Below are 27,722 nucleotides of genomic sequence, written 5' to 3'. Positions count from 1 at the left end.
AAAATTATTATGGAAAATGAAAAATACTATTGAGTAATAAAAAGCGTTATGCATTGACATTGACACACGTGATTCGATATCTCATCTTATAAGCATAAATCAATAAGATAAACAATAAAGAATAAATTAAATAAACATTCCCATTTCTATAATCTGTACAAGTTTAATTTACAGCATTGTAAGTATTACATATTCAGTCATAATCGTTTATTGTATGGCCCGACCCACTCCATCGAAGGTTTTTTCCTTATGATCGGATATATTGGCACGGGATTCATAGTTGCAAATGGTTACGCCATGGAAATGGGCCTCCGTAAACTCACCACGAAAACCTATAAAAAGGAATGGCAGTAGAATTAAGATTTTTATTTATGTGTAACTAAATTTACTAGCCTATATAGTAAATACGCGTAACATCATCGCCATAATTGCTAGGGAAATACAGCGACAAATGATGTACAGAGGAAAATGTCACCACTCTGTAATAGAGATAATATAAAATATTTTAAATGTTAATAGTATATAGAATCAATATAATATACTTAATGATTAATCTAATTTAAATTTACTTTTTTGCTATCTTTCTGTTAAGCCAATCAACCTATCAAAGAACTGTTATAATATACATATATGATACACATATGCATATATATATATATATATATATATATATATATATATATATATATATATATAAACATACGATCGCAAATATGATCACCTACTTGGGTGAGTATTCAACCTCTCCTCGACAATCGCGCGTCAATTCAAACTCCTGGTCCGCTTTGCCACGTGCATCATCAAATGTCATCTTTGGTCGGTTCTTGAAGCTATAAACAAAAACAAAAGCTCCTTATTTAAAATAGCACGACTATAGCAATACTCAAATATATACGCACAGTTTAAGCCTGTTTGGATGTGTGTTATCATTAGACCCTCGGATGATAATCCCCTTCAGCTTAATGTTGCCGGTAAAAGGTACATTGAACAGGAGTTCTTCATCACCATCGCTTTGCACAAACTGTAATTAGAAATGTTATAGCTTCTATACACAATATCATTTTATCATTGCCACGCCCACCTTACTGCTATCCAAACGTTTTTCGTAGGGCTTGAAGACGGTCTTGCCACTGCCATCGGTTTCCTCATTCAAACATTCCGTATTCTCGATGTCAATTTTTGTATACAAACTGTATTCGATGCCCATTTCCAGTGCATTGTCGACATCGGTTGCCTCGTGGCTGCAACCGCGGCCATGATCATGCGAGTGTCCGTGTGGCATTTTTGTGAATATTAATAATAGTTTCAAATAAAAGTATACAATAAAATGACAAGAATTTTATGCAAGTAATTGTAATTGTATGAGATTCAGAGTTATTATCGAAATATCGATAGTTGAGTAAAGTTAATTCACTAGCGATGGCACTAAATAAAATATCGTTGACTACTTTAGCGCTTTATTGTTAAAATATTATTTGAAGCGTCACATTTAAGCAAACATTTTAGAGCTTAAATTATTGAACTATTAACATATAACTGTCACATTTATGCAAACATTTGATCACTTTTGGGCACTCTTAACTTAATAATATTCCGGTTATTATTTTTCTAATTTGAAGTAGTTTATGGTTGTAGCATAACAGTGCGTATATATTGAAGGACATCTGGATGGACCAGAATGCCCATGTGATCGACACCCTGTAGAGCCAGCGTTGATATATGGGAGGAGCTGTAGCCCTCCCAACTCTGGCAGGCTCGAAGCGAACGTTGATTAACGGTACCATCGCCATAGCCCATTTTAAGCTTCGGAGTTTCCCCGTTTATAGTATCCTTTTTGTATATTAAACTAAGAGAAAAAAAATATCCGATTAAGTTTCAATTAACATTTGATTACACGATTTGAAAATTACCTCTCCACTGTGCTGACTCCATCGCCATATAAACAATGCAACTCCACATCTGGAGGACTAAAGTTTTGTGTATAGCGCATCGTATCCTTACGCATTTCCCAGCCCGTCATGTAATCAATATCATGGAAGAACTCCTTCATCTGAGCCATGGTGTAATTACGCGATGGAGTCGAGGCCAGCACTTCAGATGGCTTCCAGAACAGTGGCGACGGCAGCAGCCAAGCTGTCGATGGATGCGAGATCTGTTCGGCACGTAGTATTTTGGCGCTCAGAGCAAACGAGTCTAAGTCGTCGCCCATGGCAAACACCTTAACTGCCTTCATGCTGCCCGCCCAGGCGCCAGCTAAACTAATTTGACGACGAACATATTGAGCCTTCCACTCGGCTGTTTGTTCCTGCAAGAAGACGAGAGTCATGGGGCTGCCCATGCTGTGCGTTATAAATGTAACGGCAGTTTGATTATTAGCTTCATATGTGTCCTCCACCAGCTGCTTCAGATCAATAAAGAATTGTTTATTCTCATCTGCAAACGATAAAGAATTAATAAATTATAAGATTGACTATTTGGTAGACTTACTTGGCGCCCGTCGAAAGTCGTAGGGAGCTCCACGGATATTTAAACGGCGCACATAGCCCAGATCTGCCAATACATTGGCGATATCCTTAAAATAGGCTCCAGCTTTGTTTCTCGTGGGATCTATCCACTCCACGACTTCCGGATCACCCCAGCCAGGTATACGCGTCTCCACACCTGGCGTATTGTGCGTTGTCCTTGTTACCTTATCATAGTAGAGCTTCACATTATCTATCCAACAGTAGACCATCGGTATGACCAATTGCTCCAGATCGAGCCACAGATTATACCAATCATGTGTCTTTTCGCATATGAAGTAGGGTGAGTCCGATTTGCTCAAGCGTGCCTCGAGTTGAGAGCCACCGTCACCAGGTACTGCAAAAATTCCAATTGTGACCTTGGAATTCGTTCATCTACATATTCAAATCAATACCAACCAAATATAACAGGACTAAGTCTTTTTTCCTTTGGGGGCTCTGGTTTTGGTGGATGTTTGCCTTTTTTATGAAAAGGCCAAAAACAATTTCCAGCACTGAACAATGCTACAAAGAGCAGCACTGCAAATATTATGCTGCAGAGTCTCATGATGATATGCGTGCGCCGTTGTGCTTTACAATAACAGTACGAGCGATCCGCTATAATTGGCGATCCTCTGATTTAATTCTTTGCACTCCAGCGGTCAGTGGATAGATAATGATATTACTGCTATTAAATCAACAGTCGTAAACAAATGAATCAGCGCTTCAATTATATGTTTACATATAAGTACATATAAGCATTTATGAATGTATAGATATATATGTATGTATGTATATCCGACAGCCAAAATTCAATTGAACTTTTAACCAGTAAATGTAACTGTAACTCTAACTGTAATAATGGGCGGCTCTTTTCCACATCTCAATATGGCGCGATATTGATAGCCCCACTGCTGTTATTGTTTTTTGTTTGTTATTTTTTGTGCGCTTTCATAAACAAAGGAATCCGATGTTGTTGTTTCCGTGGCGTTATCTTTGATATTGAATACTTTTTGTTATTGTTACTCGCATCTGCGCATCTGATTTGCCAGTGCTATAGAGTTCTGCAGGCAGACGAAAATTTTAGTATTTTTTAATTCCCATTCATATGGTCACATTGTGCTGTACAATGTATTTCACTTTAAGCAACAAATTAGACTTAAGTATTAAATTAGCTTTGGATCAAAAACAAAAATAAATAAATTAAAAAGACAATAGAAGTTTTCGCTGCGTGCGATTGTTTCAATACTCACGAATTGCAAGCAGCCGATATATCGATAGTAGTATTAATCGACACGACCGGCAAATGCACTTGTTAAGCGCGTTCAAAAGCAAATTTAGTTTGTTTAATTAAAAATAGTCGTAACTGCAGCCTGGAAAGCACATAAAGCACAATGCAGGAGTTTTTCAGAGTGCTGATGCCGGACGTAAAGAAGGAGCTACGCCGCGGCATCATCGAGTGCTCAAAACGCGGCTTGCTGCACAGCACCAAATGGCTAGCAGAGATGCACCACGGCTTGAGTGATGTGAACATCGACAATGCGGCACCGGATGATGATCATTCGTTTAGCGAATGCCAGCTGGAGGGCATTACGCCAGCTGAGTATAGCGATTATTTCCTAGCCAAGAGCTACTACGATGTGCGTGAATATGATCGGGCAGCGCACGCTGTCCGGAACTGCGAATCCAGTGTGCCACGATTTCTTCACCTTTACTCTACGTACATGGCACGCGAGAAGCGACGTCTCGACTCCACCACCGATCAAGCGAATCTCAACGAGCCAAATCAAATGCGCGACTTGGCAGATCTCTTGGCCACGTTACGCGCTGAACATGGACGCGGTCGCTTAGATGGTTATGGAATGTATCTATATGGCGTTGTACTCAAAGCTTTAAACCTTAATAAAGCAGCTGAGCAAATGCTTGTAACCGCTGTGCGGATGGTGCCAATGCTGTGGAGCGCCTACCTGGAACTATCACCCCTCATTATGGAAAAAAAGAAGTTGCTGAGCATGCAACTGGGCGGTCATTGGATGCGTCATTTCTTCATGGCACACACGTACTTGGAGCTGTACTTGAATGATGATGGACTGAAGATCTATGAGGACCTGCAGGCTGCCGGCTTTAGCAAGAGCATCTATATAACCGCACAAATGGCACACGTCTATCACAATAAGAGGGGTTCGTAGCTGAGAACTCGCTCGAGAAAGTTTTTAACCTCTATGTATAAATTTTAGATGTGGATAAGGCTATTGAGCTGTTCCAGGCGCTGTTTGAGAGCGATCCTTATCGCTTGGACAACGTTGATACATACTCAAATTTATTGTTTGTCAAGGAAATGAAAACGGAAATGGCCCAACTGGCGCACAAGGCTGTTAGCATTAACAAATACCGGCCCGAGACATGTTGTGTTATAGGCAAGTAGTGACCGGCGTAACTAAGTAAATTAATATTCTAATCGATTATCTAATCCTATATAGGCAATTACTACAGCATACGCTGTGATCACCATGTGGCCATTTCCTATTTCCAGCGCGCTTTAAAACTGAATCCGAAGTATTTAGCAGCCTGGACGCTGATGGGTCATGAATTTATGGAACTGAAGAATACAAATGCAGCCATACAAAGTTATCGCAAAGCTGTGGAGGTCAACAAGCGTGATTATCGTGCTTGGTATGGCTTAGGTCAGGCCTACGAGATCATTAAGATGCATTATTATAGTTTGTATTATTTTAAAATTGCCCATCAATTGCGTCCGTATGACTCACGCATGCTTGTTGCATTGGGCGAAACATACGAGAAGCTGGACAAGTGTGAAAATTCGGTGAAATGCTATTGGAAGGCCTGCGATGTGGGCGACATCGAGGGCATAGCCATGTATAAGCTGGCCAGCCTGCACGAGAAACTGGGTGACAACGAGACGGCCGTTCATTGTTATATTATGTACTGCGAAGACGAGCGCGCTGCCACCGACAAGCAGAGCCTCTATCAGGGCTTCATGACTCTGGCCAACTACTACGAGAAGAAGTGTGACTATGAGCGTGCTGCCTACTATGCTTACAAGTGTCTGGACTCCGATGATGTAAGTTAACTATCGTACCTTTCCTTCAGCTCCTTTAATAATTGTTTTATTGCAGCGCAAAACGGAAGCTAAAGCGCTCCTAAAAACAATCGATTATCGACGCAGCGCTGAATGCCAGAAGAAAAAATCCACAGCAACGGTGGTGGCTACGGCAGAGACCAGTTCCGAGGACGAAATGGAATGGGAGCAGCTCGATGTACGTGCCCGCGTACCATTTACCTCTATAGCCGATACGAGCAAAACAACGTCTACGGCAACGGCAACCGCAACAGGAAGCTCCAGTGGCAGCTCAGCCACAGGTGCATCTACCTCAGCCGGCGCGAGAAGATTACGTGCGGTGCCGGAGCGTGTGCGTCGAACGCAGCCCAATCAGCGAACCCTGACGGGACCCACAGCAAATAGCACAGCGACAACACCAGCGGCGGCAACAACAATACCCACAATAAGTGAGGAGACGCCAGGAGGTAGTTCAGCAACAACAGCAACGGAAACGGAGACACTTGAGGATTCAACGCCGGCGACAGCAACAGCTGAGCAGCAGGCGGCACACGATAGCAGCGCAATGGAAATTTCTAGCGTGTCCATCGATTAGATAGGATATGTTTTAAATTAGAGAAATTCTACTGTGGGTTTACAAATTGAAGTTTTTTAAGATGAAGAGTGAGTGAGGCATGAACCTATTAAAAGTGTGTTAAAATTTATACAGTTTTTGTATGCAAATGTATATTATATTCAATTTGTAATGTTTATTATATATATTTATATATTATAGCTATTCGGAGTAGCAAGTGGAGTATACTTAAGTCTTTATATCAACTACATATTGGTATGCTATTCCAACAGCTCATCTGAGACATAATTCACTTAAATTAATCCTGTTCCTGCATCTCATAGAGCTCGTCGGATGCACACGTGCAGCGATACATTGAAGGTGACCAACAGAACGAGTAGAAATAGTCCTAATATCAGACCATCCGAATGAACCATATCTCCCGACATGTCAAAATCTTTGAGAAAGTGCTCGGATGATTTGTAATAACAGAAATCCTCATGGCAGGGCAAATCGCCGCGCTGGTAGCCGTAAATGGCTCGCATGAGTCCCTCGAAGACGTAGCGGAAAAAGGAGAAGTCACAAATGGGACGCAAGAACCAGGACAACTCACGCATGCGTATAAAGAAGCCAGAGAAGAGCAGGAACGGTATGGACACTGTGGGCACGATGAATATGGCCAGTTGCATGGAGAGCAAGGTACCGCCAATGACGCCAATGAAGTGACCAATGAACGCGGTCAGCACGCACATGCTCCAGCACATGGCGAATCTGGCTAGGTCCGGCGGCTGTCCAGTCATAAAGTAACTAATTCCTATAAATAAACTCGGACACAGCAATTGCAGCGGCAAATCGGCCAATACCTTGGATATATAGTAGGCTCGGACAGAGTACCAGCCATTATAGTACTCCCTGATGAATACGGGCGCATCTTGCACGCAGAGCAATATGGAGGGCATGGCATTGCCAGAGAATATAAAGAGTATGATGAAGAACATGCAGGAGACGTTGCTGATGACCTTGTTCGCATCATTGCCGATCTGCCAGTAGACCACGCCCAAGAGCAGGCCAATGATAGTGTGCATGATTACACGCATTTGCACGGCAATCTGGAGAGGATTTGGAGTGATATTAACATAATGATATATAGAGAGATCTGTGTTAAGCTGCTTACTGTATCCCTGGACATGGCACGCAAATGTCTGTGCATAAGTATGCGGAGCTGATACCAGAAGCCCACCTGTTCCTTGGGCCGTAGCACCTGAGGCACGGACGAGCTCTCCGACAGCTCAAGAAAAGCTGCTGCAATGAAATTGAGGGAGACAAGAGAAAGGGAAAGATAGAGCAGTGCAATAAATGAAGGAGAGTGGCATGCAAATAGGACCATGATACAGAAGCAACAGTTTAGCGGGTAGAGATGATTAGCAAGACGTCATCCAGTTAGAGCTCAAGCATAGCAAACTTACTCTGCTCATCCGCGGGAACGCTATCAAAGCTCTGTAGGCTATCATACTTGGATTTGTTTTGGGTGATCAAAGTCTCGCAGCGCTGAGCGGAAGACTCGCTGCCCACCTCGAGCACTAAAGAGATATCCATTAGTAAATCTTTAGCTAGACCTCCTTTCACCCACCAAAATCTGCTGGATTGTAATACTGTGGACAGCTGAAGCCAGCCGCCTGAAAGCTCTCCAGCATCTCATGTTGTGCGCCCGCAAACAGCACTTCACCATGGGCCAGTACCAGGATATCATCGAAGAGCTGCATTAGCCGCGAGCTGGGCTGATGCACCACACAAACCACAATTCGTCCGTTGTGCGCCAATCTCTGCAAATAGCCCATCACTTGGTAGGTGGCCACGCTATCCAGTCCGCTGGTGGGCTCATCAAAGAACATAATCGGCGGATTGGTGACCAGCTCAATGCCAATGGACAGACGCTTGTGCTCACCGCCAGAAATGTCCCGGACCAGCGTATGTCGACACGAATGCAAGTTGAGCACCTCAATAATGTCATCCAGCTGGGGAAATTGAATGCGAGTGAGTGGATTAGAAAGTATCAAGAAATCATTTTTTAAAGCACCTAGTTGAAGAGGGCCTTCAGCTAATATAACTGCATTTCTTTACCGGTTACAGGGCATGCTATTGCCGTGAATACCATATAATCGCAAACTTCCATTTACTTACAATAATTTGCTTCTGCAGCGTAGTTGTGCCCGTGGGCAGCTTGAGATCCGCGGAAACGCGCAACGTTTCCTGCACCGTGAGCAGCGAGAGCATCTCAAAGTTTTGCGCTATATACGAGGACATTTTGCGAAACGCCAGCAAATCTCTCGGCTCTCCATTGAGCAGAAACTGTCCGGATACACCGCTGACCCTGAACAAAATAAGATTACTTAGTTCACTCAATTCTCCATCCCAGCTCACTCACTTAAATCCAGCCAAGACATTCAGCAGCGTTGACTTCCCTGCACCGGAGGGACCCAGTATGGCTGTCAGACGACCCGCTCGAAACGCTCCACAGGTTTCATTTAGAATTAGATTCTTCGACTGATTTGAGCCCTTCAGCTTGTAGCTGACCTGCCTGAAGAGCAGCTCCAATGGCTGCACTTTAGCCAAGCCATTTGGCACTGTGGCTCCAGCATTATCGACCATTCTCAGAGACTTTTGTTGTTGACCAATTTTGGTATCAAGGCGTCTGGCCTGGCAGAAAAACAACGCTCGACTGTGGGCTAGTGGTGAATGCGGCTATCGTTTTGCACTCTCCATTGATTGTGGAGTTCAAGTGCCTGCATTTATTATCAGCATTGTAATCGAGCCCGCTGTTTAATCCGAATTCAGCAAAGGGAACAACGAAAATTCTTGCAATCTTATCTGATCGATTGAGACGGTTGCTGTTGTTGCTGTTGTTGCTGTATATTGGCTTTGTTTAAATGTTTAGCTGGAAAAAACATTTGTTTTAAATTTTAATATAATAATAATACAATTTTAAAAATCGATTGAGTCAATGATTGATAGGACTTTAGATATGTTTTGATAGATGGGCTTCTGTTAAGATAAAACACATTTAATACTGTTCGCCTGATTGATCATTGACTGACATGTACGATGTCATAATTGTATCTAAAGCTGGTCAACTCGACTTATCAGCGTTGTTCAATTTAAATAATTAATTACAGCAAAATCTTTCTATAACACTCTTCTTATTTTCATTATTAATAGACTTTGTTTTAAGTCAATTAATTCACAGTTTTTTTTTTTATAAAATATGTTCTCTCTTAATTGTTCATGACTTGACTGTGGTCATTCGAGGTTTGAGGCTAATCATTAGTTTGTTTTCATTTCACATGCAAGGCGATAAGCCAAGTGATAACAACTACAAATTGTTATGTGTTGCACTTAGCGCAGCTACATACACACATATATCAAATTATGAACTATCTGATACTCTGTGACTGTTAAAAATTCTGGTATGAAATGGGAGACCCATTTGATGATAGATTATGCGATAGTCTGGAGCTGAGAACCGTTTTAGGGTTATTAGAAATATCTGTCTGATGAGTAATGGGACAGGTTATTTGAAATAATAGGCTAAGTGAGAACAACTTTAGCATCTAATTGGACGCACTAATTCATTTTATAATACATGAAAAATAATGTCTCTAATTGTGTCTTTAAAGGTATGATAAATATAAAGCGAGGTTGAGACTCTTAATTGCTATGAAATACAAAGTATAATTAAAGCTGGGTTCAACCTTTTCAGAAATATATTCAACTGCGCCCAAAAGTATGAAACAAAATAATATTTGTTTTATTTACAGTCTCACTTTGCTATCTTTGAAATAAGAGTACAATAATTAAGCTTCAATGAATTTCTACCGACATCACAAAACAAAGTAAATTCCTCAAGAGCTTGAATTAAAGTAATGCAACTGCGTAAAATTATTTCTAGTAAATATATAACATAGTTATAGATAATGTAATGTATAATGCAAATATGCAGCTGAAATGATTTTCCTTGACGGCGCTTATCAGGTTCCAGTTACTATATGCTTCAATTTACATATTGTTTGTGTATTATACAATATATGTCTATGTATCTGCAGCTGGAAAACACTTGCAATCCCATTTTAAGGCCTTTCAATTGTAGAGAAAACTAGTTTTAGGCTTTCAACTAGTAGTAGATAATTATATGTTGACTCATAAAAGTTTTTAATTCCGCTAGATATAAATATATATTTATGTATATATCAATTTCTTTGCGTATATATAGATTGTTACTTTTTTAACAATGAGTTGCTTCACTTCAATTAAATTTTCATCACACGTCTTTCCTCCTCACCCGATATGGGTAACCGATCTCCCGACACAAGCGGCGATCGCTTTCCACTGAAACACAAAACACAACTGAATTCAATTTGGTTTTATTTTATATTTATTGCCGGTTTCTGTTTATACATAGTAATCACAGTACTTGAGCTATGCCACAACATGTTTGAGTTGGCTGGCTGGCTGTATGAGAACAGTGGGGCAAACCGGCTTTACTTGACTTTCCTTATTTATTTTAGTTATCATTATCTAGTGAGCTGTGGTGAATTGCTTTTTAGTTATACAATTTTTTTATATACAATTTTTTTGTTATGATATAAATATATTCAACAAAATTAATTTTAGAAAAAAAAAATATACAATAAAATTTGGATCTTACAAATGAGCACAGGAAAAAATTGCATTTCATTGAATATATCTAAAGGCAAATTCATTTATTATTTTAGCTAAGTAATAAATTTATTACTTCTTAAAAAATTCAAGAAATCACATTTTTTACCAATATATAATATTTTTTTTTATTAAATATATTTAAAACATTTTTATTTTATATTTTAGTTAAATATTAATTTTTAAACATTCCTAAAAATTCAAACAATGTAATAGAATTAAAATATATTTATGTTTTTAAAATGATTCTTATCGAATTTTATTGCATTTTTGTCTATATTAAACTTAAACATTTTTTTTTAATATTGCACATATAAGAACAATTATTATTATTATTATTTCTTTCTTTTCATTTATGTATTTGCGATTAGAAAACAAATTTTTTACTTTACGGTGGGCTACGCTTAAATTTGGATCAATATTTTACAATATGTGCTAATAGCTTGTTTTTATTTTTTAATTTTAAAATTTCATAAACATTTGTTTAAAAAAAAATCTATTTTTTCTTAGATATATACGGTTAAAAATAGCATATTTTTTTATAAAAGGTCATCATCTAATAGGTTCTAAGAAATTTTGATTGCATTACAAGTTTTCTCTCCGAGCAGTGGATGTCAACCAAAAAATTCAAAAAGCTATGAATACAAAATATTTCATATTTATTACAAATTAAGTTTATCGAAAAAAAAAAACACTGAGCTTAATAAAAATATGTATTTACATGCGCTTAAAACTAAGCAATAGTTGATGATGGGGGTCATTAATACGATTGTAAAACAATACAAGAGCTAGGCTAAGGGGTTTTGTATATATAATTGAAGAAATATCTATATACGTATTATATAAATGTATGGAATTGTGCATTGGGCAAACATTATTTGCTGCAATTAGATAAGATAAGTATGTATGTGTATATCACGATTTCTCCTTATGCTATACGCTGTTCAATTCTTTGGCACATGGTTCATTCAATTAAATGCTATAAGAAATCATAAATATACTTGCAGTTGCTCAACTCTATACAGTGTGTACATCTGATAAAATATTTATAGAAAACACGTATGTATGTAAAACAAACTCTATCATCTGTGAACGGAATGTGAGTAGCGTATCATCTGAACAATCTGAGTCTGAAGGACATAATATAGAAGGCTATAATGCGCATCATGATCAGCAGGCCGAGCATAAAGAATAAGGCCAGCTGATAGTTGGCATTCTCCATGTCCAGATTCTTGAGTATGTACTTGGGTCGCGACAGATGACAGTACATCTCGTTGCACTCCAAACGCTGCCGATCGTAGCCAAATAAGGCCAGCATAGCACCATCCAGACTATATTTTAGAAACGAGACATCAAAGAACCAGCGCAAATAGACCGGCGCATCCTTCTCCTGCAGAAAGAAGCCGCTGAATGCCAGAAATGGACAGATGAAGAACGGTCCCAGTATTGCGCCCAGATTCAAATTCAATGCCGCACCCACAGTCAGTCCAATGCTCTGCGCTACCAGCGCCGTCATAAACACAATCAAGAAGAACATCCCAAAGCGCCAGGGCTCAAGCGGCTGGCGTGTCATCAGATATGTGGGCACTATAAAAAGGGAGCTGCAGATGATCTGTATGGGCAGATCGGCCAGCGTGATGGCTACATAGTAGGCACGCAGCGAATACCAACGATTGAAGTGCTCACGCGAAACAATCGGAAATTCCAGAGGAACTGCAAGTAGAGAAATATATTAAAATTATTACTATGAATTTAAAAATGAACATAATTCCACGATTTGTATTTCTGTTATACTCTTGCCTATTGAAGCCATAAAATTGCCAACTTACACTTGACCAGAATGCCAGAGAAAGCACAGTACATGACGAACATGATGGTGTAGAAGACATAACGAAAATTGTTCAGAGAATTGCTGGCATCGTTACCAATGCCATAGTACAGAAAGCCAATTAGCAATCCGATGATCAGGTGTATGGCGAAACGCACTGTGGTCAACGAACTGTCCCGCCAGAGCAGCAAAAAGGTGCGCAACAACAGTATGTTCAACTGTCGATAGAAGGGCGTGGCATAGATATTCTGGCGCTTGCAGAGATGCGCCGGATCCAAATCCAATGTGGGCATCGACATGGTCGGCTTTGCTTTCTTTTTCTTCGGCTTACAGCAATTGGCATCGCTTTTGCTGCCTGCCACATCCTCGTTCATCGTTTGACTATCCCAGACGCGCGACGTCATCTCATTGATGGTCGTCATTGGCTTAAAGTTGATTGACTGCCGATTATAATTGGGCCCAGTATTCATAATGGGCGATGTAACAGGCGTGAGCAGGCCGGAGGACATCATTTGCTCTGCGAGTAAGGATTTATATATTTATTTTAGTAGATGATTTTGTTTAAGATCTGTTTATCAATTTTGATAGCTTACCAACTTTAATTGCTGCCACCTGTGCCGCATGCATTGTTTTGCTTTGTCTATATTCGTCGTTGCGTCCATTATCCATGAGTGCTATCAGCCTGCTCACCTGCTGCTCGTCATCCTCATCATAGTCATGCGTAGCTATTTCCATTACTTGTTGAAATAAAGAGAATTTAAAGAATATATTAATATTCACATAAGTATTCATATATCGAATGCTCTAGGCATCGACTTATATAGAGATTATTCATAAATTTACAATACATCACTTAAACAGCAAAGAACTAAGCCTTAGCGAGAAGATAAACGATAATCAGCATACGATTTATTTGACAACAAATTAACAACAAGTTAAGATTAGCAACGGAAGTTTGCCCAAGTGTATAGCTAACTCATAATCTCAGCTAATTCACAAGCCTCTCGAATTATTGATCTTATTATTTATTTATCTCAAGCCATTCCCGACTCAAACTTACAATAATCCACCGGATTATATGACTCTGGGCAGTGCAGATTGGCAGCACTTAAAAATGGCACCAGATTCTGTGGTCCGCCTGCATAGATGCACTGACCCTCGGCGATCGCATAGAGATGATCGAACATGGAGAAGGTTAAGGCGCTGGGCTGATGAATAGTGAAGATGACATTGCGACCCTCCCCGGCCAGCTTTTTGAGCAGCGTTATCAACTGATTGCACGTTGAGCTGTCTAGACCCCTAAGAGTTACAGATAAGAATAAATGAATTTCAATTTGTTTATTTTTCCATATGGGATTGTCTACATACGAGGTGGGCTCATCCAGCACTAGCACCGGCGGATTATTGACCAGCTCCAGGGCAATGGCCAAGCGTTTGCGTTGTCCCCCGCTCAGGTTGCCCGTGTGCGTATTTCGGCTCTCGTACATGCCAATGGCCACGAGGATGCTAAGCACGCGCTCTTTCTTAGCCGCTGTCGACATGTGGGTGCCAATCTTCAGGTTCGCTGCAAAATGCATGGCCTCCTTAACGCTCAGGAAAGACTGCAGCGACGTGTCCTGCGTGATGAATGCAACATTTGGCTTGAACGCCTTCAAGTCTCGTGGTTTGCCATTGATGCGAAAATCACCCGTATAGCCGGCATATCTGCAGGTATTGTGGACGAAAGTGTATAAGTTAGTAATAGAAACAGGTTTAAGGTGCGAGGTTACATTACGTATATCCTGAGAGGAGGTTTAACAGCGTGCTCTTGCCCGCACCCGAAGGTCCGGCAATGGCATTCAGTTCGCCGGAACGAAAGTAACCCGATAAGCCCTTCAGTATGTCTTTGTTTTCTGCAATGGTAAAGGTAGAAATTGAATGAATAAATTTAATTAAGTAATATTCGATCTACAATATATATAAATAAATATATAGATAATATAAGATAGAAAAATATAATATATTCAAATTTATTTTAATATCATACGATCAAGATATAAAAATATAATTTTATTATATGATATAATCAATAGACTATAGAATGCTTCATTGATGCCAATAAATATGGCTTGGAAATCGATCTTTATTGAATTAAATTAAATTTTGATTTAGGCAACGATCGATATAGCAAATATAAGAAAATTGCTTTTACAAATGTTATCTATATACATCTGTAAAATTTGATGACCAATATTCTACAATATATCTTCGACTTGGACATCAAGTTTTATTTTCTCCTTTTCTCGCTTACGCATTTCTATGTCATTTATCTTTAAGGCTTATTTCCCCAATTAATAAATATATATATAGGCTATTATGGCTGCCCTTTTCAGCTTATTCCCGCCATTCGGTCGTATCTATTATAGATCCGAGTACATTTTCAATAGGCATCGGGTGTACAAAGTACATTAAATATTCAAGATATGCCAGTTACTCAGACATAACTCAATTAATAGCTGTTCGACGAGTATTCGTTGATTTTACACATAATTAGGGTTACGAGTGTGTATATGTGCGAGAGAGAGAGATATACCACTGTGCCCAGTCACAATTGGCAGCTGATAAGAGGAACCCATTATCTGCGTTCCATGAACGCTAATCGCCTTTGCAATGATAATGTCATAACATATAGAAAACGTTTTCTTTTTTTTATTTTTTATTACAATTTGTAGTTAGTGACATTTGGAGGTTTCACTTTGTGTAAGGTTTAAAGTTGTTTTTTTTTTTTTTTATTGCACATCATAGACGATACTTAGTAGTATCGAAGATAATCTATCGATTAACTTGGCTATGTGAGCAATTCCTAATCGGCCAGAGACTCGCACTGGTAGCGTCTTATCAGAAGTACTTTTGGTTCGGGACTCGAATCAAATCTTATCGCGATACGCGACTTTACGAGCAGAGCCACAACAGATGGTTGACTTTTTATTCCATCCAGATGTAGCGGCCGAGGGGTCTTTGCCAACACACCTGCTGAGTGCAGTTATAAACTCTTTAGCAGGAAGAGGAAAAATGTTCTGACATGGCCTTGAGATTGACATTGCATTCGCAATGGTTATATTGTATTGTATTGCAAAGTATCGGTTGGTAGACGATTACAACACGAGTCTTACGCCTCGTGCCTGTCATCTGATATCATTTTTTTTTTCCTAGTCTAAACTTGCACTCACTCAAATAATGTATGGGTAGGCATATATGTACATACATAATATATATAAATATATAAAGAGCTAATCTACTGCTGAACCCAACAATGAAGATTATTGAAACTCATTCAATATGAGGCCTGAGCCAGCTTATCGCTATACATATGGCTTGGTAACGACATAGGTATGTCTTTTTAATTAGTATTAAGAACATTGAAAAGGTTACAAATAGCTGTATATAGCTTTATACACCTTTTATATACTGATATATAATCTGTTTGAGTGCTCGAAATTAACATTGTTGCATGATTTGAATATATTTTTAAAAGCAGTTGAAAGGTTGAACTCATAAAGACGACGTTGCGAATACTTAATTTAATTAAAATAAACTGGAAATATTACAAATTTCGAGTTGTATTTACTTATATTTCTGGAATACTAAAGATATATCTCTAATGGGCAAATACGAGAGGGCAGCTTATATATAAGTATTTTTATTTGTTTTGTCTTATGTGCGAAACTGAAGCTGTCAAATGCCCCATTAGGATGACTATAACAGGAAAACTCACTCAACACGATGCGACAACAATAGCAGAGAAAAATCAAACGAATGAAAAGAGAAGAAATAAACATGCATAATATTTAATGGAGCTTAAGTGATATCAATTAAAACGCGCCAGCGACCTTTAAACATATATTATTCAAGATTTGTTGCCTAGCCAGAAGCTATTATGTCTGATTGTGGAATATCCATTGAAAAGTAGAATAGAATTTATGCTAAAGTAACTTTTATTTATACATAATAAAAGGCAGTAACTTTGTGGAAATGTACGCAAGAGGCGATAGGAGGCGTGGCCAAAGTATTAAATATTATTGATTAGGTTGACTTTACTTTAACTTAACTTTGTTTACTTATGGTAAAGCAGTATAGATTAATAATTTTTTATCTGATAATCCATCCATGTCCTTATTATCGAAAATTGTCGATCATCGATATCATAACAGTTAGAGATTTTTAATTTATTTTTAAGATTTCTGTAATGACATTTACTTTTTTCGACTTATGGACTATAGACTTTAGCAACTAGACACATAAACTCTATTAAGGAAAACTGAAAATTCTATTAAGGAAGTCCAATCAGAACAAAAGTTAATCACCATCTAATTAATAATTTCCTACAGTGAAGCACAAGCTTCGCAACGTCAACTGCGACGTAGTCAGAGCCCCTATTTATTTATGCGTAAGTCTGTAATATATACATATGTGCCAAAGTATATATATTCTTTGTTATATATGTGCAACAGAAGCGCAGAGTGATATGACTAACAGTTAGCTCTGCCAAGGGATCAAGGTATCTTCAACTAACAGATCCTATTACTAAATTGAAAAAAATTAAAATTTCAATATTTAGCATGATTAACGGTATCTTTGCGTCGGGCCTTTCCAACTAAAATATTATTATATATTATATTAAATTATATAATATATATACAATGCAAACCTGTGTTTTACGAGACTCCACACATTCCATACGCCAGATTGTTTGCACCTAACCAAGATCGATATCATACATATCTACATGATTTTTATTTTATTTCTAATCAGTTGTATTTAGTTAACAATTTATCAGTTTTCGCTTTCGTTGTCAGTTTATGTTAAGCATTTACTCTGCTCTCTGATTAATATTTAATTGCATTTTTCCAGGCATTCTATTCGTTAAGCAAGTAGATAAATGTATACGATTTTTTGTTTGTTAAAATTCCATGTCGTAATGAATTGTGCTGTGAGTCATTAGCAATTATGCAGTTATGGGAATTGGTCACATTGGCTCGTGCCATATTTACTATCAGGACACTAAAGAGTAACCGAATGAGTCAGCTTTATGAGTGGTATAGCGCTATCTATATAATCTATCTTTTATAACACAACTTATTATCATCAGGAGTTTAGACAGTTATCACATTGTTGTTAAATGACTCAAAATGGGTTCCCTAATTACCAAACAATAAATTGGGTTAACAATACATAGATATACCTGTATATATACATATATATAAGTGTATATATGTGAAGACTACATGCTTCAAGTCTCCTGATGAGAGACAGACACATTTATTACAGCGCTTACAAATGCACCCATACTTACAGACATATATTTGTGTATATATGAATATGTTCATATCTATATGGCGCGTTACTATTGTAAATCTTATCTCTTATATAAAGGTCTACAAACAGCACAACAACATGTAAATATTCAAATCGGTTTCGTCAAAACTCATAAAAACTGTAAATGTCGACCCCATCGAACCCCGTCAAATGATCATATAACTATTCTATTTATATATGTGTATAGCATATATATACACTATATATAGAAGATATATTTATATTATTTTAATTTATTTAACTGATTATATAATACACATGTGCCATTGACTTTATACCTGACCCTAATATTGATTTGCTCAATTAGTTATATTGCCTAGATCTGTTTTCCATATTTTCTCAGTTTTTCATATGTTTTCTTTTCTCATCTTTATCAGCATTTAAGATTTGATTAGATAAGTCCCCACATTCTCTTTTCTTTTGAATTCCGTCAAATACTTGAGTTCAAAATCTAGCTAATAGGTAGTACAAATAATAGCAGGTGTATCAATGGGTATTATGTTTATCGCTTATAACAAATTGAGCTGTAGTAGCCAGACTAATATAATACTGATTGAGCTGGCACTGATTGCAGATATCAAGCATTTATTCCAAAGAAAAATTTCAAATCTTATGGAAAGCCAAGGGTTTACAGTCCTAGAGTGTTTTCATAGCTAGAATTCAGAATTAAGAAAAAAAAAAAAAAAAAAAGAGACATTTGAATTGATATGGTATATTAACCACATAATATCCCGCTTAGGGTGCACAGGGTGCTTGTGTGCTCATTCTTTGTCATAAATGGAATATTAACATATTCAATGAACTGAACCAAATGTTGCGAACTATATTAGAACATTATTTTAACGTATGAAAAGGGCACTGAAGCAGGAGAAAATAAATGCCCACAGGGTAATTCGTTGATTTGTATTATTCTATACATTAACTAGAGGAAATGCGAAGTGTACATACATATGAAAATAAATGACCATAGTTTAATATAAAAAAATCTTGGTAGTAAGGGATATATGTATTATGCATGCTATTTTATTGTTTAACGCTCAAAGGCAGAGCAAGTAGTTCAAGTGTGAAAGGTGGCTAGGTTCATAATCATTATTGTTACTATTTTTGAACGTCTGTTCTTGCGCTTTCGTAGTTTTTTTCATAAATTACTATTCATATTAGTACATGTACATATATATATATATATATAGCAAAATAAATATGTTTTCTACTAGATGCCATGCAATGTCTGTCTGCTGTTTTGCTTATCGAAACATGCATCAGGGTGTGACTGGAAGTGGACTGGCACAAGAGCGATCGAAACATAATGGTAGGTTGTAAACTGATAAAACACAGTAGTCATATGGCTTAATAGGCTTTTAATGAACCACAATGTTGCAGTGTTGTGGAAGTACTTTATATAACCATTTGGACTGGATTGTTTTTGGAATCAATAATATAGTTAAGAATATATATTTTAGAGCTTAACTAAACCTCAGTTTAGGAATTAGGCCGATTACAGGGTGTATCAGAGACATCAAAATACTTAGACTATTTTATTCAAGTCCAGAGCTTTAGGTATTTTATAGTTAGTCTCACAAATGCATACTGAATTAGAGCGTTAAATAGCCGATTTGGCAATTCGCTGACGTCATATGAAAGTAGCTTTTCATTTTTATTGGAATACTCTTTCAGGGGCTGAAGATTATAAAATACTTTTATAGCATAATAAATGTGTCACAGGGTTATCTAAATTCATAGATTTATAATGATTATCGAATGACGTACAAGGCACTTCATAGTTCATAAGTATCCAATAGAGAAACAAACATTGAATAATAGGCAGGGTGTTTTAAAGATGAAGATTTTGTATTTGGAATTACATACATGGCGACTCACAGATAACGAAATAAACCCAGGGCCCTTTATAGATAATAAAAACTCATACTCATACTCAGTGTTTCATAGCTAAATATTAGTATTTTTACAAAGAAAGATAAATAAATAAAGATAGACATATCTATGAAAAGGTGTTTTGGAACAAATACCCAAGAATTCACACGTTAAAGAAGATCTATAAGGGCTTTAAGCGGAAAACTGTCGTTCATTTAATATTTTATTCTCTAAATACATTTTATATAGGAGTTTTTTTTTTAAATTTTTTTTTACACATATATATAGATATTTCCGACTTACCTCTCCTGAAAAATCCAAATTTTGCACTATGTTTTATATTATCGAATTGTATGTCGATTTTCTTGATTGTCTTGTATTGCTCGTGGGGGAAAATAGAGTTAGCGGTGCTGTTGCTGCTATGGCTGGTGGAGCTGCTTGTATTTTGGCTCCCTGGCGTGGCGGCTGGTGCGAGAACTGCAGCAGAGCCCAGGGGTGTGCCATAGACGGAAGAGCTACAGGAGAGCGCAACGTTTTCCGCTTCAGCTAGAGGTGCTTCGTGAGCCTCTGTTGTTTTCGTCGCCGTTGTTGCTGTTGTTGTTGTTGCTTTTGTTGTTGACAGTGGGATGTGCAATGTTAAATGTGGCGGCCGCTTCGAGGTCAACTTTTTGGCGGGCACAGGTGTAGTTGGACGGGCTGATCTTTGCTGCTGTTTGCTATCAGTCGCTGTTGCGATGTCTATGTCGGAGGCGGCTTTTAATTTATTTAGCCTGATGACGTCACCGGCACCACTGCCCGTGACCGTTGTCGAAACGGCACTGGCCAAACTCCAGCTGGACATGTTGATAAAATTCGTGCAGTTGTTGATTTTGTTGTTGTTGTTCTAGTTGCTTGTTTTGCTGTTGTAGTTGTTGGTTTTGTGTGTGTTTTTTTGTTTTTTTTTTTTGTTCCTCGACCTTTGATCTGTTCGCTTTATTCATCAAATGACTTTTTACTTTAAAATATTACTAGCTCATTTGCCTTGTCTTTAGCACACGCCGCGTCGAAAGCACGTCTAAACTTGTGTTTAAATAAATTCTAATTCCCTGAGCATTCGCTTCTAATCCCTTTCGCTGTGTTGCTGTCTCTTTCTCGCTTGAAGATCGTGCCTACAGAGGTTCGACCAAGAGAGAACAAAATTTGCATAAATAAAATTTTTAGGCCGAAAAAATAGTAATAAACACAGCTCGAATGTTTGCTAAACGCGTTGATGAGTTCTGCCTGTTTATTTGTTGCTTTTTTTCCTCTTTTGTCTACATACATGCATATACATACATACATATGAAGAAAACGGAATGAGCGACACGCTCTTAAAAGTTGCGCCGTACTGTGCGTATGTACATATGTTTACGTGCGTGTGTATGTGAGTGGGTGTGAGAGTTCATTAGCTTTTTAGCTGATTGCTCGCGGGAGCGGGAGATGTTCTGATGCACTGTTGCTAATCAGAACTTGCCACAAAGCATGCGAGCAAAAATAGCACACATACAGCGCATAAACGGTTAATGGTTGTTATTGTTTGAAAATTTTTCGATTTCATTGACAGCTGCTGGCTGTTTGCTGCTGTTATTAGTGATGGTGTCTTTGTCTTACACGTGTTGACAGATGCTCGCGAACTCTTTCTACTTTGTTTTTAATTGAATGTTCGCTCTTACAGCGCCTACTTAACTTCAATCCTATTTAGTGTGCTAAGTAACAAAATCTAATTAGTGCAAAGTCTACTTAAATCTCCTTCACTCTCTCGCTCTCTCTCTCTCTCTTTTTTTATCTGTTGCTCACTGATGCTTTTTGTAAACAAACGCGCTCAGCGCTTAGCTCATGCAAATGCATTTGAGGCAGGCAAATGAATATTTATTTGTACGAGAGTTTGTGTGTGTGTGTTTGTTTGTACATGCATGCAGTTAAATATGTATATATAATATATATGTATATAGTAAGTATTTTATTTTGCGCGTCTTCTGCCTTTGTTAACAGGGGCACACAACATTACATATAATATATTAAAAGTATATACAATTTTTATTCCTTTTCTTTTTATTCTTTCTTGTTACCGCGCTTCTCGTTTTAGTTTTAATTACTGTTAATTGCTGCATCTTTATTTTAACTTTGTTTGTTACGCTTTACACACACTTTCGCTCTCGTTTTTTTTTTTTTTCGCACTGCTGAGCGCCAAAAAAAGCCAGCTGATTACCACATATATTAATTTATATATGTATTCGTGTGTGCGTGTGCGTGAGTGCGTTTGTGTTGGTGAGTCTTCCTGTTTTATTTTTCGGCCTATAATTCAATTGGCAACACTACCGCAACATACACACTCGTACGCACAAACTAGTTCTTATTAGAACTAGCGCCTGATATTGTGTTAAATGTGAACGTGTTGCTTGGGCTCTTTTGCGGCTTATCGCAGGTTTTAATAAAAATTGTTGCACTGAACGTCAATGTAAACCACAAAATATTATTCTCGATTGATTGGTCAAAAGTTACTGATTAGAGTAACATCGTTGTTAATGTTGTTGCTGTTGTTGTAACACAATCGCTGCTGATATGACACCAACACATGCACACAGATACACAAATGCACACACACATGCATGCATACATACATGTATGCACATGCACCCAGGCCGTGGCCTCTTATTGGACATTAACACCCGCACACACAAACTGCATTATTTTTTAATACATAATTCTTATGATGAACTATTTACTCGAATTTCAACGTTTCACTTATAATTATCGCCTTTTGTATATACTCGTTAGATTTTTTAATAGTATTCAACAGGCGACGAACGATCCTCAGCGACCGTTAACATGGCACAGACTGTTTTCATCAACGAAATACTGTAAATTATATTCTGCTTGTGCTGGCCATTATCTCACACTTGCTTGCGCTCTCTGCTGCCCTGCTTAGCTCTCGTGCGCTCTCTCTCACCCTGTCTGTCTCTCTCACTGCTGCTTGACAGTGACGCGCCTAATGCGCTTATCAGCTGTTTGCGACCCTTCTCCAAGCCTAACGGACAACGCCACTGGTTTTATTTATGAATTTATATTCGTTGCCCTAGCGGGGGGTGTTTTTTCAGCCAGCGTTCCGTGCATTTATTGTTTTGGTTGCTGTTGTTGTTGTCTTTTTCTTTTTTTGTGTACAACGCATTAGTTTTTCATTCGGCGCTTAAGTGCTGAATCTTTTGTGGTAGGAACTGTTGAACTGAACTCCTTTGTCTCATTCCCTGTACTTGCTGTGGCAGCAAAATAGAGTACGAAAAACGAGTTTGACCAGTTATGAGAGTTAGTCGGAGCGAGAGAGTGTATGTAAAATTGCATGAATTCGAATTAAAAACATAACAGCAAACAAACAAATATCAGCTGTTCAGTAAAAGGACCCAACTCTGGCAATATTTTGTATATCTTATTTAATGAATGTAAATATGATGACATTAAACAAAGTTTTACTTCATATCCCATATATTATATTATTTGTATTCAAATTTATAAATTTTAAGCTTCATATTTTAAAAGACAAGCAGTTAATTATCGAAATACTATTGCCATGCGCCACACACACTGCGGTCACACTGATGATTAACAGTTTTGGAAAATCTGTTAACTTGACAATCAATTTCGAATATCGTAAATAAAAATAGTTCCCAGATAAGTTATAAATAAAAAAATAAATAAATATACAATTAAACAAATATAAAATAAGTTATAATAAGCCTACGGAACATTTTTGTATGCGGTTCGGTTACATAAACTAGAATTGTGCATCAACTGCAAAACCCACCGATATCAGTATCGATACACGACGCGGTGTTATCTCTAAAGAACTACTATCGCGCTACAGCTGTGCTCTGGCAAATTGCTAAAAGTTTTTCTATATAGCCGCAGCCGCCGACGCAAACAGAAGCAAGGAAAAGAGGAAAACGGCTAACAAAGAGCGAAAACCAAAAATTTTTGTACTTTTTTAAAAATAATAACAACAAAGCCATAATATGACTGATTTGCGCAATGAGATAGACAGCGATCTGGATCAGAACTACTCACTGAACAGCAATGCGGATCCAAAGAATATGCAGGAGCTAACAATTTACGTGAGTAATGCGAATGAAATAAGAGACACTTAACAGTAAATACAACAAACAAAACGATTCAACTACCTACTCCCACTTTTCACGCTCCCCCTTCCTCTCAACACTCACACTCTTTCTTTCCCATGCTGTGTACCTCTTATCTATCTTAGGTACAAAATCTGTTGCAGAATGTGCAAGACAAATTTCAAACGATGTCAGATCAAATAATCACACGTATCGATGACATGGGCAATCGGATCGATGATCTGGAAAAGAGCATTGCGGATCTGATGAATCAGGCGGGTGTCGAGGGAGCGGCACCGGAGAAATGAGTGAATCCAAGATATCAGTGCCCAGTGCCACGCCCACATTTAAGGCATGCAGCACCACAATCACATATACATCGAACATCTACACAACATACTACATATACACACGTACACATTTACTCTCACACTTTTGTAACAATTCCAAAATCTCACATTCATTCACACCCATGCAATTGCTCCCCAAATGTATCCAAGCCACATTTTGCTCATTTCCTATTTTTTGCATAGTTTTAAGTTAATGTCAAAATTTAAGTTAAGTGCATTTTGGAAAGTTTCATTGTTAGGCAATAATTTGAAATTTTTGCCGATACACGTTTTTTATTATAATTAAAAATCAAGAATTGTACACACTAAAAACGGGAAAACCCCATCAATGCATGTCAAACTGTTTAGATCTTAAGCACGCTTCGATTCAACAACCGTCACCAAGCGACGTCCGCCACCTCCACCCTCAGTTGCTATGCCAGCGTCTCGTTCTGTGCGCTGTTTACGGAATGCCACCTGAAACGGGATAAGTGGACGAGGAGAAGTTGAGAGAGGCAGGCGGGAGGAGGAAAAAGAAAAGAAGGTGCAGAAGGTTCCACCTGATTAGATATACATCATTATTATTGATATAGCCTTGCAGAAGGATAGTTCAACTTGTATATGCAATATGTCAGATTTATAGGGAGATTACGCCGAAACCCCAAGCATTTATGAAGAGGTTGGATGGATTATCTTGGATCTGTAGATGAATTTTATATATCATTTTATGGCAGTCCTTTGATAGTCTATAATGATCTGTACTGACTACGTAACAAATAAGAGAAGTTTTAATGAGATCGACTATATCAATATATCTTCTATGGGACATCTATTGTCTTCTTTAAAGTATACTAGAGGTTTAACATATCAATATACAATAATAGGCTCTTTCTCAAATATTCTTCTGCAAGCGTATTTCAACTTCGGCTACCCGAAGATGTATGGAACATGTATGGCTGCCCTCGTTCGATTATTATTGTTTATTTGGGATAAATAATGAGAGGCGTAGCGTGGTAGTCTGGGAGTCAAGCGAGGGCGAGCTATATGCAAATGAGTTCTAGTTTCGAAATTCTAGGTTTTTAGTTGTGTGGCACATGGAATTGCTTTTGCAATCTTACATGCGTGGCTGCCACGGCCTTAAAAGGATGTTTGACTGGCTGTCGCACCACTGGCTTCAATGGAGTTGCTGTTGAACTGGCTGATTCCTTGTTTCTGGCCTTGGCGCCAAAGACATTCTCGTGAGGCATTCCCTGTTCGCCCTCGTCGTCTGAAACGCTGCCGGAGGCCTCTTCCTCTTCATCCTCCTCCTCGGCGCTTTGTTCGCTCTCCTAGATGGTGACAATATATTATTATTTACTATTGCTGTTTATTGAGTACACCTCACCTCTTCTTCTTCCTCATCGTCATCCTCCTCATCCAGCTCGCTGTCATCCTCTTCGCTCTGCTCCTGTTTGCCAGCTCGTGGTATTCCAGCTCCAGTTAAATTCTTTGTACTCTTCGATAGCTTCTGCTGTCTTTTGAGTGGACTCAGATGATTGTGATCCAAGCTGTCCATAGATTGGGAGCGCAAACCTTTCTTCAGCGAAGATTTGCGACTGACAGCGGGTTCCTCTTTCGATTTCATTAACTTTTGAAATTGCAGGAAATCGTCGCGCTCATCGATGTTGCACACATCATAGTAGCTGGCGCTGAGCACCTCCAGCGCCTTGGTGTGCTGTTTCATGGCTATCAATATAAAGTCGCTCAGCACTTGCTTCACATCCCGCAGCTTGCGCTGCTCAAATCCGCTGATGATCTCGTCGATGTCCTTGTTTGTGCGTTGAACCTCCAATTTGGTCTTGAAAAGCTCGGAATCAGCGGCGGTCTAAAGGATCTTGTTATAATATTGGAGTAAGGTAAATCTGTTACTATCTTACATTGTTTGCTGCAAATTTTGACTTCAGCTCCAGCATTTGACGCTGGCTGAGTACCTCCTTGTCTCTTGCAATGACAGCGAGACGCAGATTGTCCCTAGTGGATTTGCACAGCTGTTCAAAGTGAGCCAGCTCGTTGACTATCTGGGGTATATAAATATATTTATTTTTGTTCTATTACACTTATTTAATTACCCTTACCTTCAGCTCCAACCTCTTCACATTGATGTCCATATAATCCCCAGTTATGGTCAACGCGTTGGTGAAGCTCTTAAGTCCATTGCATAAACTCTCATTGATTTCCTCCTCATCTGCATAGTTCTTAATGTGCTTAGCCAGCTCATCGTGTGCATCGCGATATCTATCAAATATTCGTATATATCACAGATATTTATATTAGTATATACATTTCTTACTTAGCCATTTTTCGTGTTAGCATCGAAAAAGCTGAACACATTTCCATTAAATGGCGTTCTGTCAAATTTATGCGTTCGTTGATGATTTTAATGCGATCATCTTTGCTGGTCAGAAAGGAAAATTTGCCGCGACGAAACATGTTGAATTCTTTTCTTATCTTTTATAAACAAATGAAATCTTAAATAAGGCAAACACACAAAATCAAAACGAAACTGTTACCAGGACAACGCAGGGTTGCTTTAATTTTACAATATATCGCTGAATGTGTCAAACGACAAATTTTGCTTTGATAAAATAATTGAAATTAAATTGAATAGTTACGTAAATAAAATAAATCTCATAGCTATTTATATCTGTATATATAATTTGGGCTATGTAAGACAACTCTTCCATTATTCAGTTCAAATTTACCGCCATTTGACAAATTTATATATCGACTTAGCTGCAATCGATATTATGTTTCTGTAATATCGTATGTGAGACTGTAGTGTTAGTTAAGCGCCAAGAGATGGCGCCACTTATATATATTACCCTTCACTGTAGAGGGCGTCTCAATTGTAACGTCCCAAATGAAATACATTGCGAGGTTTATGCCTGTTTTTTAAATATTCTCTGTAAATATAACATCAATACTAACAGTGTCAAGGTCAAGAGCATGTGGCGCTCATGACAATGTGTGCGTGGGCGATCGCAACAGCTATGGAAAAGTTGCTATATTTATAAATACGATTCATGACATCTTCGCAATTAGAATTTTTTAAGAGAATGAAATAGAATGAAGGAAAAATGGAAAGAGAACGATAACGCGATAGTGCAGAAGTTGCGAAATTTAATTAAAACGGGATGATCAGCTGATCAGTCTGATCAGCTGAATACCGACCTTGAGGCACGTTTATTTTGGAATATAAGCATCTGCAACCGCAAGAATGTTGCTGCAACAACTTGTCAAAATTCCCCACCAAACATCGTAATCGTAATTAATTTTATGAATTGAAATGCTTTTCGCACTTAAGGCAATGCATTCTCGAACCGGTA

At 38.2% G+C, this 27,722-nt stretch overlaps 7 protein-coding genes across 23 annotated transcripts; 2 read left to right on the top strand and 5 right to left on the bottom strand.

Annotated features, from left to right (window-relative positions):
• Positions 1-126: 126 nt before the first annotated feature.
• On the bottom strand, positions 127-1,374 carry LOC6577543 (PITH domain-containing protein CG6153). Of its 2 annotated transcripts, none has more exons than XM_002003472.4 (5): positions 1,082-1,374; positions 900-1,021; positions 726-830; positions 394-479; positions 127-332 (listed from the first exon to the last, which is right to left on the bottom strand). In XM_002003472.4, the coding sequence occupies exons 1-5, from the start codon at positions 1,280-1,282 to the stop codon at positions 208-210; spliced, it is 639 nt and encodes a 212-aa protein (XP_002003508.1). In that variant the 5' UTR covers positions 1,283-1,374; the 3' UTR covers positions 127-207. The 2 variants fall into 2 exon arrangements, with proteins under 2 accessions (XP_002003508.1, XP_032584282.1); XM_032728391.2 differs by having other exon boundaries at positions 247-332; positions 390-479.
• A 61-nt stretch (positions 1,375-1,435) lies between these two features.
• On the bottom strand, positions 1,436-3,517 carry LOC6577542 (phospholipase A2 group XV). The gene is made up of 4 exons (XM_002003471.4): positions 2,922-3,517; positions 2,488-2,859; positions 1,911-2,433; positions 1,436-1,846 (listed from the first exon to the last, which is right to left on the bottom strand). Exons 1-4 carry the CDS (start codon positions 3,067-3,069, stop codon positions 1,624-1,626), a joined length of 1,266 nt encoding a protein of 421 aa, XP_002003507.1. The 5' UTR covers positions 3,070-3,517; the 3' UTR covers positions 1,436-1,623.
• A 141-nt stretch (positions 3,518-3,658) lies between these two features.
• Positions 3,659-6,381, top strand: LOC6577541 (cell division cycle protein 23 homolog). 3 transcript variants are annotated; one of them, XR_006357052.1, is made up of 5 exons: positions 3,659-4,682; positions 4,739-4,918; positions 4,982-5,583; positions 5,639-6,243; positions 6,356-6,381. XR_006357052.1 is itself a non-coding variant. In XM_032728386.2 (4 exons), the coding sequence occupies exons 1-4, from the start codon at positions 3,896-3,898 to the stop codon at positions 6,173-6,175; spliced, it is 2,106 nt and encodes a 701-aa protein (XP_032584277.1). In that variant the 5' UTR covers positions 3,659-3,895; the 3' UTR covers positions 6,176-6,284. The 3 variants fall into 3 exon arrangements, 1 of the variants encoding a protein (XP_032584277.1); XR_006357051.1 differs by having other exon boundaries at positions 5,639-6,269; XM_032728386.2 differs by lacking the exon at positions 6,356-6,381 and having other exon boundaries at positions 5,639-6,284.
• On the bottom strand, positions 6,308-10,536 carry LOC6577540 (ATP-binding cassette sub-family G member 4). Of its 5 annotated transcripts, XM_032728390.2 has the most exons (8): positions 10,409-10,497; positions 8,559-9,068; positions 8,315-8,504; positions 7,764-8,148; positions 7,600-7,713; positions 7,308-7,435; positions 6,997-7,242; positions 6,308-6,921 (listed from the first exon to the last, which is right to left on the bottom strand). In XM_032728390.2, the coding sequence occupies exons 2-8, from the start codon at positions 8,780-8,782 to the stop codon at positions 6,472-6,474; spliced, it is 1,737 nt and encodes a 578-aa protein (XP_032584281.1). In that variant the 5' UTR covers positions 8,783-9,068; positions 10,409-10,497; the 3' UTR covers positions 6,308-6,471. The 5 variants fall into 5 exon arrangements, with proteins under 5 accessions (XP_032584281.1, XP_032584278.1, XP_015021223.1 ...); XM_032728387.2 differs by having other exon boundaries at positions 6,308-7,242; positions 8,559-9,030; positions 10,470-10,536; XM_015165737.3 differs by having other exon boundaries at positions 6,308-7,242; positions 10,409-10,517.
• An 816-nt stretch (positions 10,537-11,352) lies between these two features.
• On the bottom strand, positions 11,353-22,786 carry LOC6577539 (ATP-binding cassette sub-family G member 4). 8 transcript variants are annotated; one of them, XM_015165734.3, is made up of 8 exons: positions 22,646-22,786; positions 20,205-21,049; positions 14,449-14,566; positions 14,043-14,378; positions 13,735-13,973; positions 13,268-13,411; positions 12,676-13,191; positions 11,353-12,559 (listed from the first exon to the last, which is right to left on the bottom strand). In XM_015165734.3, the coding sequence occupies exons 2-8, from the start codon at positions 20,740-20,742 to the stop codon at positions 11,958-11,960; spliced, it is 2,493 nt and encodes an 830-aa protein (XP_015021220.1). In that variant the 5' UTR covers positions 20,743-21,049; positions 22,646-22,786; the 3' UTR covers positions 11,353-11,957. The 8 variants fall into 8 exon arrangements, with proteins under 8 accessions (XP_015021220.1, XP_015021219.1, XP_043864944.1 ...); XM_015165733.3 differs by having other exon boundaries at positions 20,205-20,960; XM_044009009.1 differs by having other exon boundaries at positions 20,205-20,955.
• A 965-nt stretch (positions 22,787-23,751) lies between these two features.
• On the top strand, positions 23,752-24,690 carry LOC6577538 (heat shock factor-binding protein 1). The gene is made up of 2 exons (XM_002003467.4): positions 23,752-24,025; positions 24,175-24,690. The coding sequence occupies exons 1-2, from the start codon at positions 23,927-23,929 to the stop codon at positions 24,334-24,336; spliced, it is 261 nt and encodes an 86-aa protein (XP_002003503.1). The 5' UTR covers positions 23,752-23,926; the 3' UTR covers positions 24,337-24,690.
• On the bottom strand, positions 24,606-27,017 carry LOC6577537 (protein FAM92A). Of its 3 annotated transcripts, none has more exons than XM_002003466.4 (6): positions 26,687-27,015; positions 26,472-26,631; positions 26,274-26,414; positions 25,742-26,221; positions 25,476-25,685; positions 24,606-24,834 (listed from the first exon to the last, which is right to left on the bottom strand). In XM_002003466.4, exons 1-6 carry the CDS (start codon positions 26,824-26,826, stop codon positions 24,730-24,732), a joined length of 1,236 nt encoding a protein of 411 aa, XP_002003502.1. In that variant the 5' UTR covers positions 26,827-27,015; the 3' UTR covers positions 24,606-24,729. The 3 variants fall into 3 exon arrangements, with proteins under 3 accessions (XP_002003502.1, XP_043864948.1, XP_015021217.1); XM_044009013.1 differs by lacking the exon at positions 24,606-24,834 and adding an exon at positions 25,170-25,414 and having other exon boundaries at positions 26,687-27,017; XM_015165731.3 differs by lacking the exon at positions 24,606-24,834 and having other exon boundaries at positions 25,371-25,685.
• Positions 27,018-27,722: the final 705 nt, after the last annotated feature.

This window comes from Drosophila mojavensis, unplaced genomic scaffold, assembly GCF_018153725.1.
Source record: "Drosophila mojavensis isolate 15081-1352.22 unplaced genomic scaffold, ASM1815372v1 contig_36, whole genome shotgun sequence".
Lineage (NCBI taxonomy): Eukaryota > Metazoa > Arthropoda > Insecta > Diptera > Drosophilidae > Drosophila > Drosophila mojavensis.
Note: the sequence above shows the minus strand (reverse complement) of the source record. Positions and strands in the feature narration are given on the sequence as shown.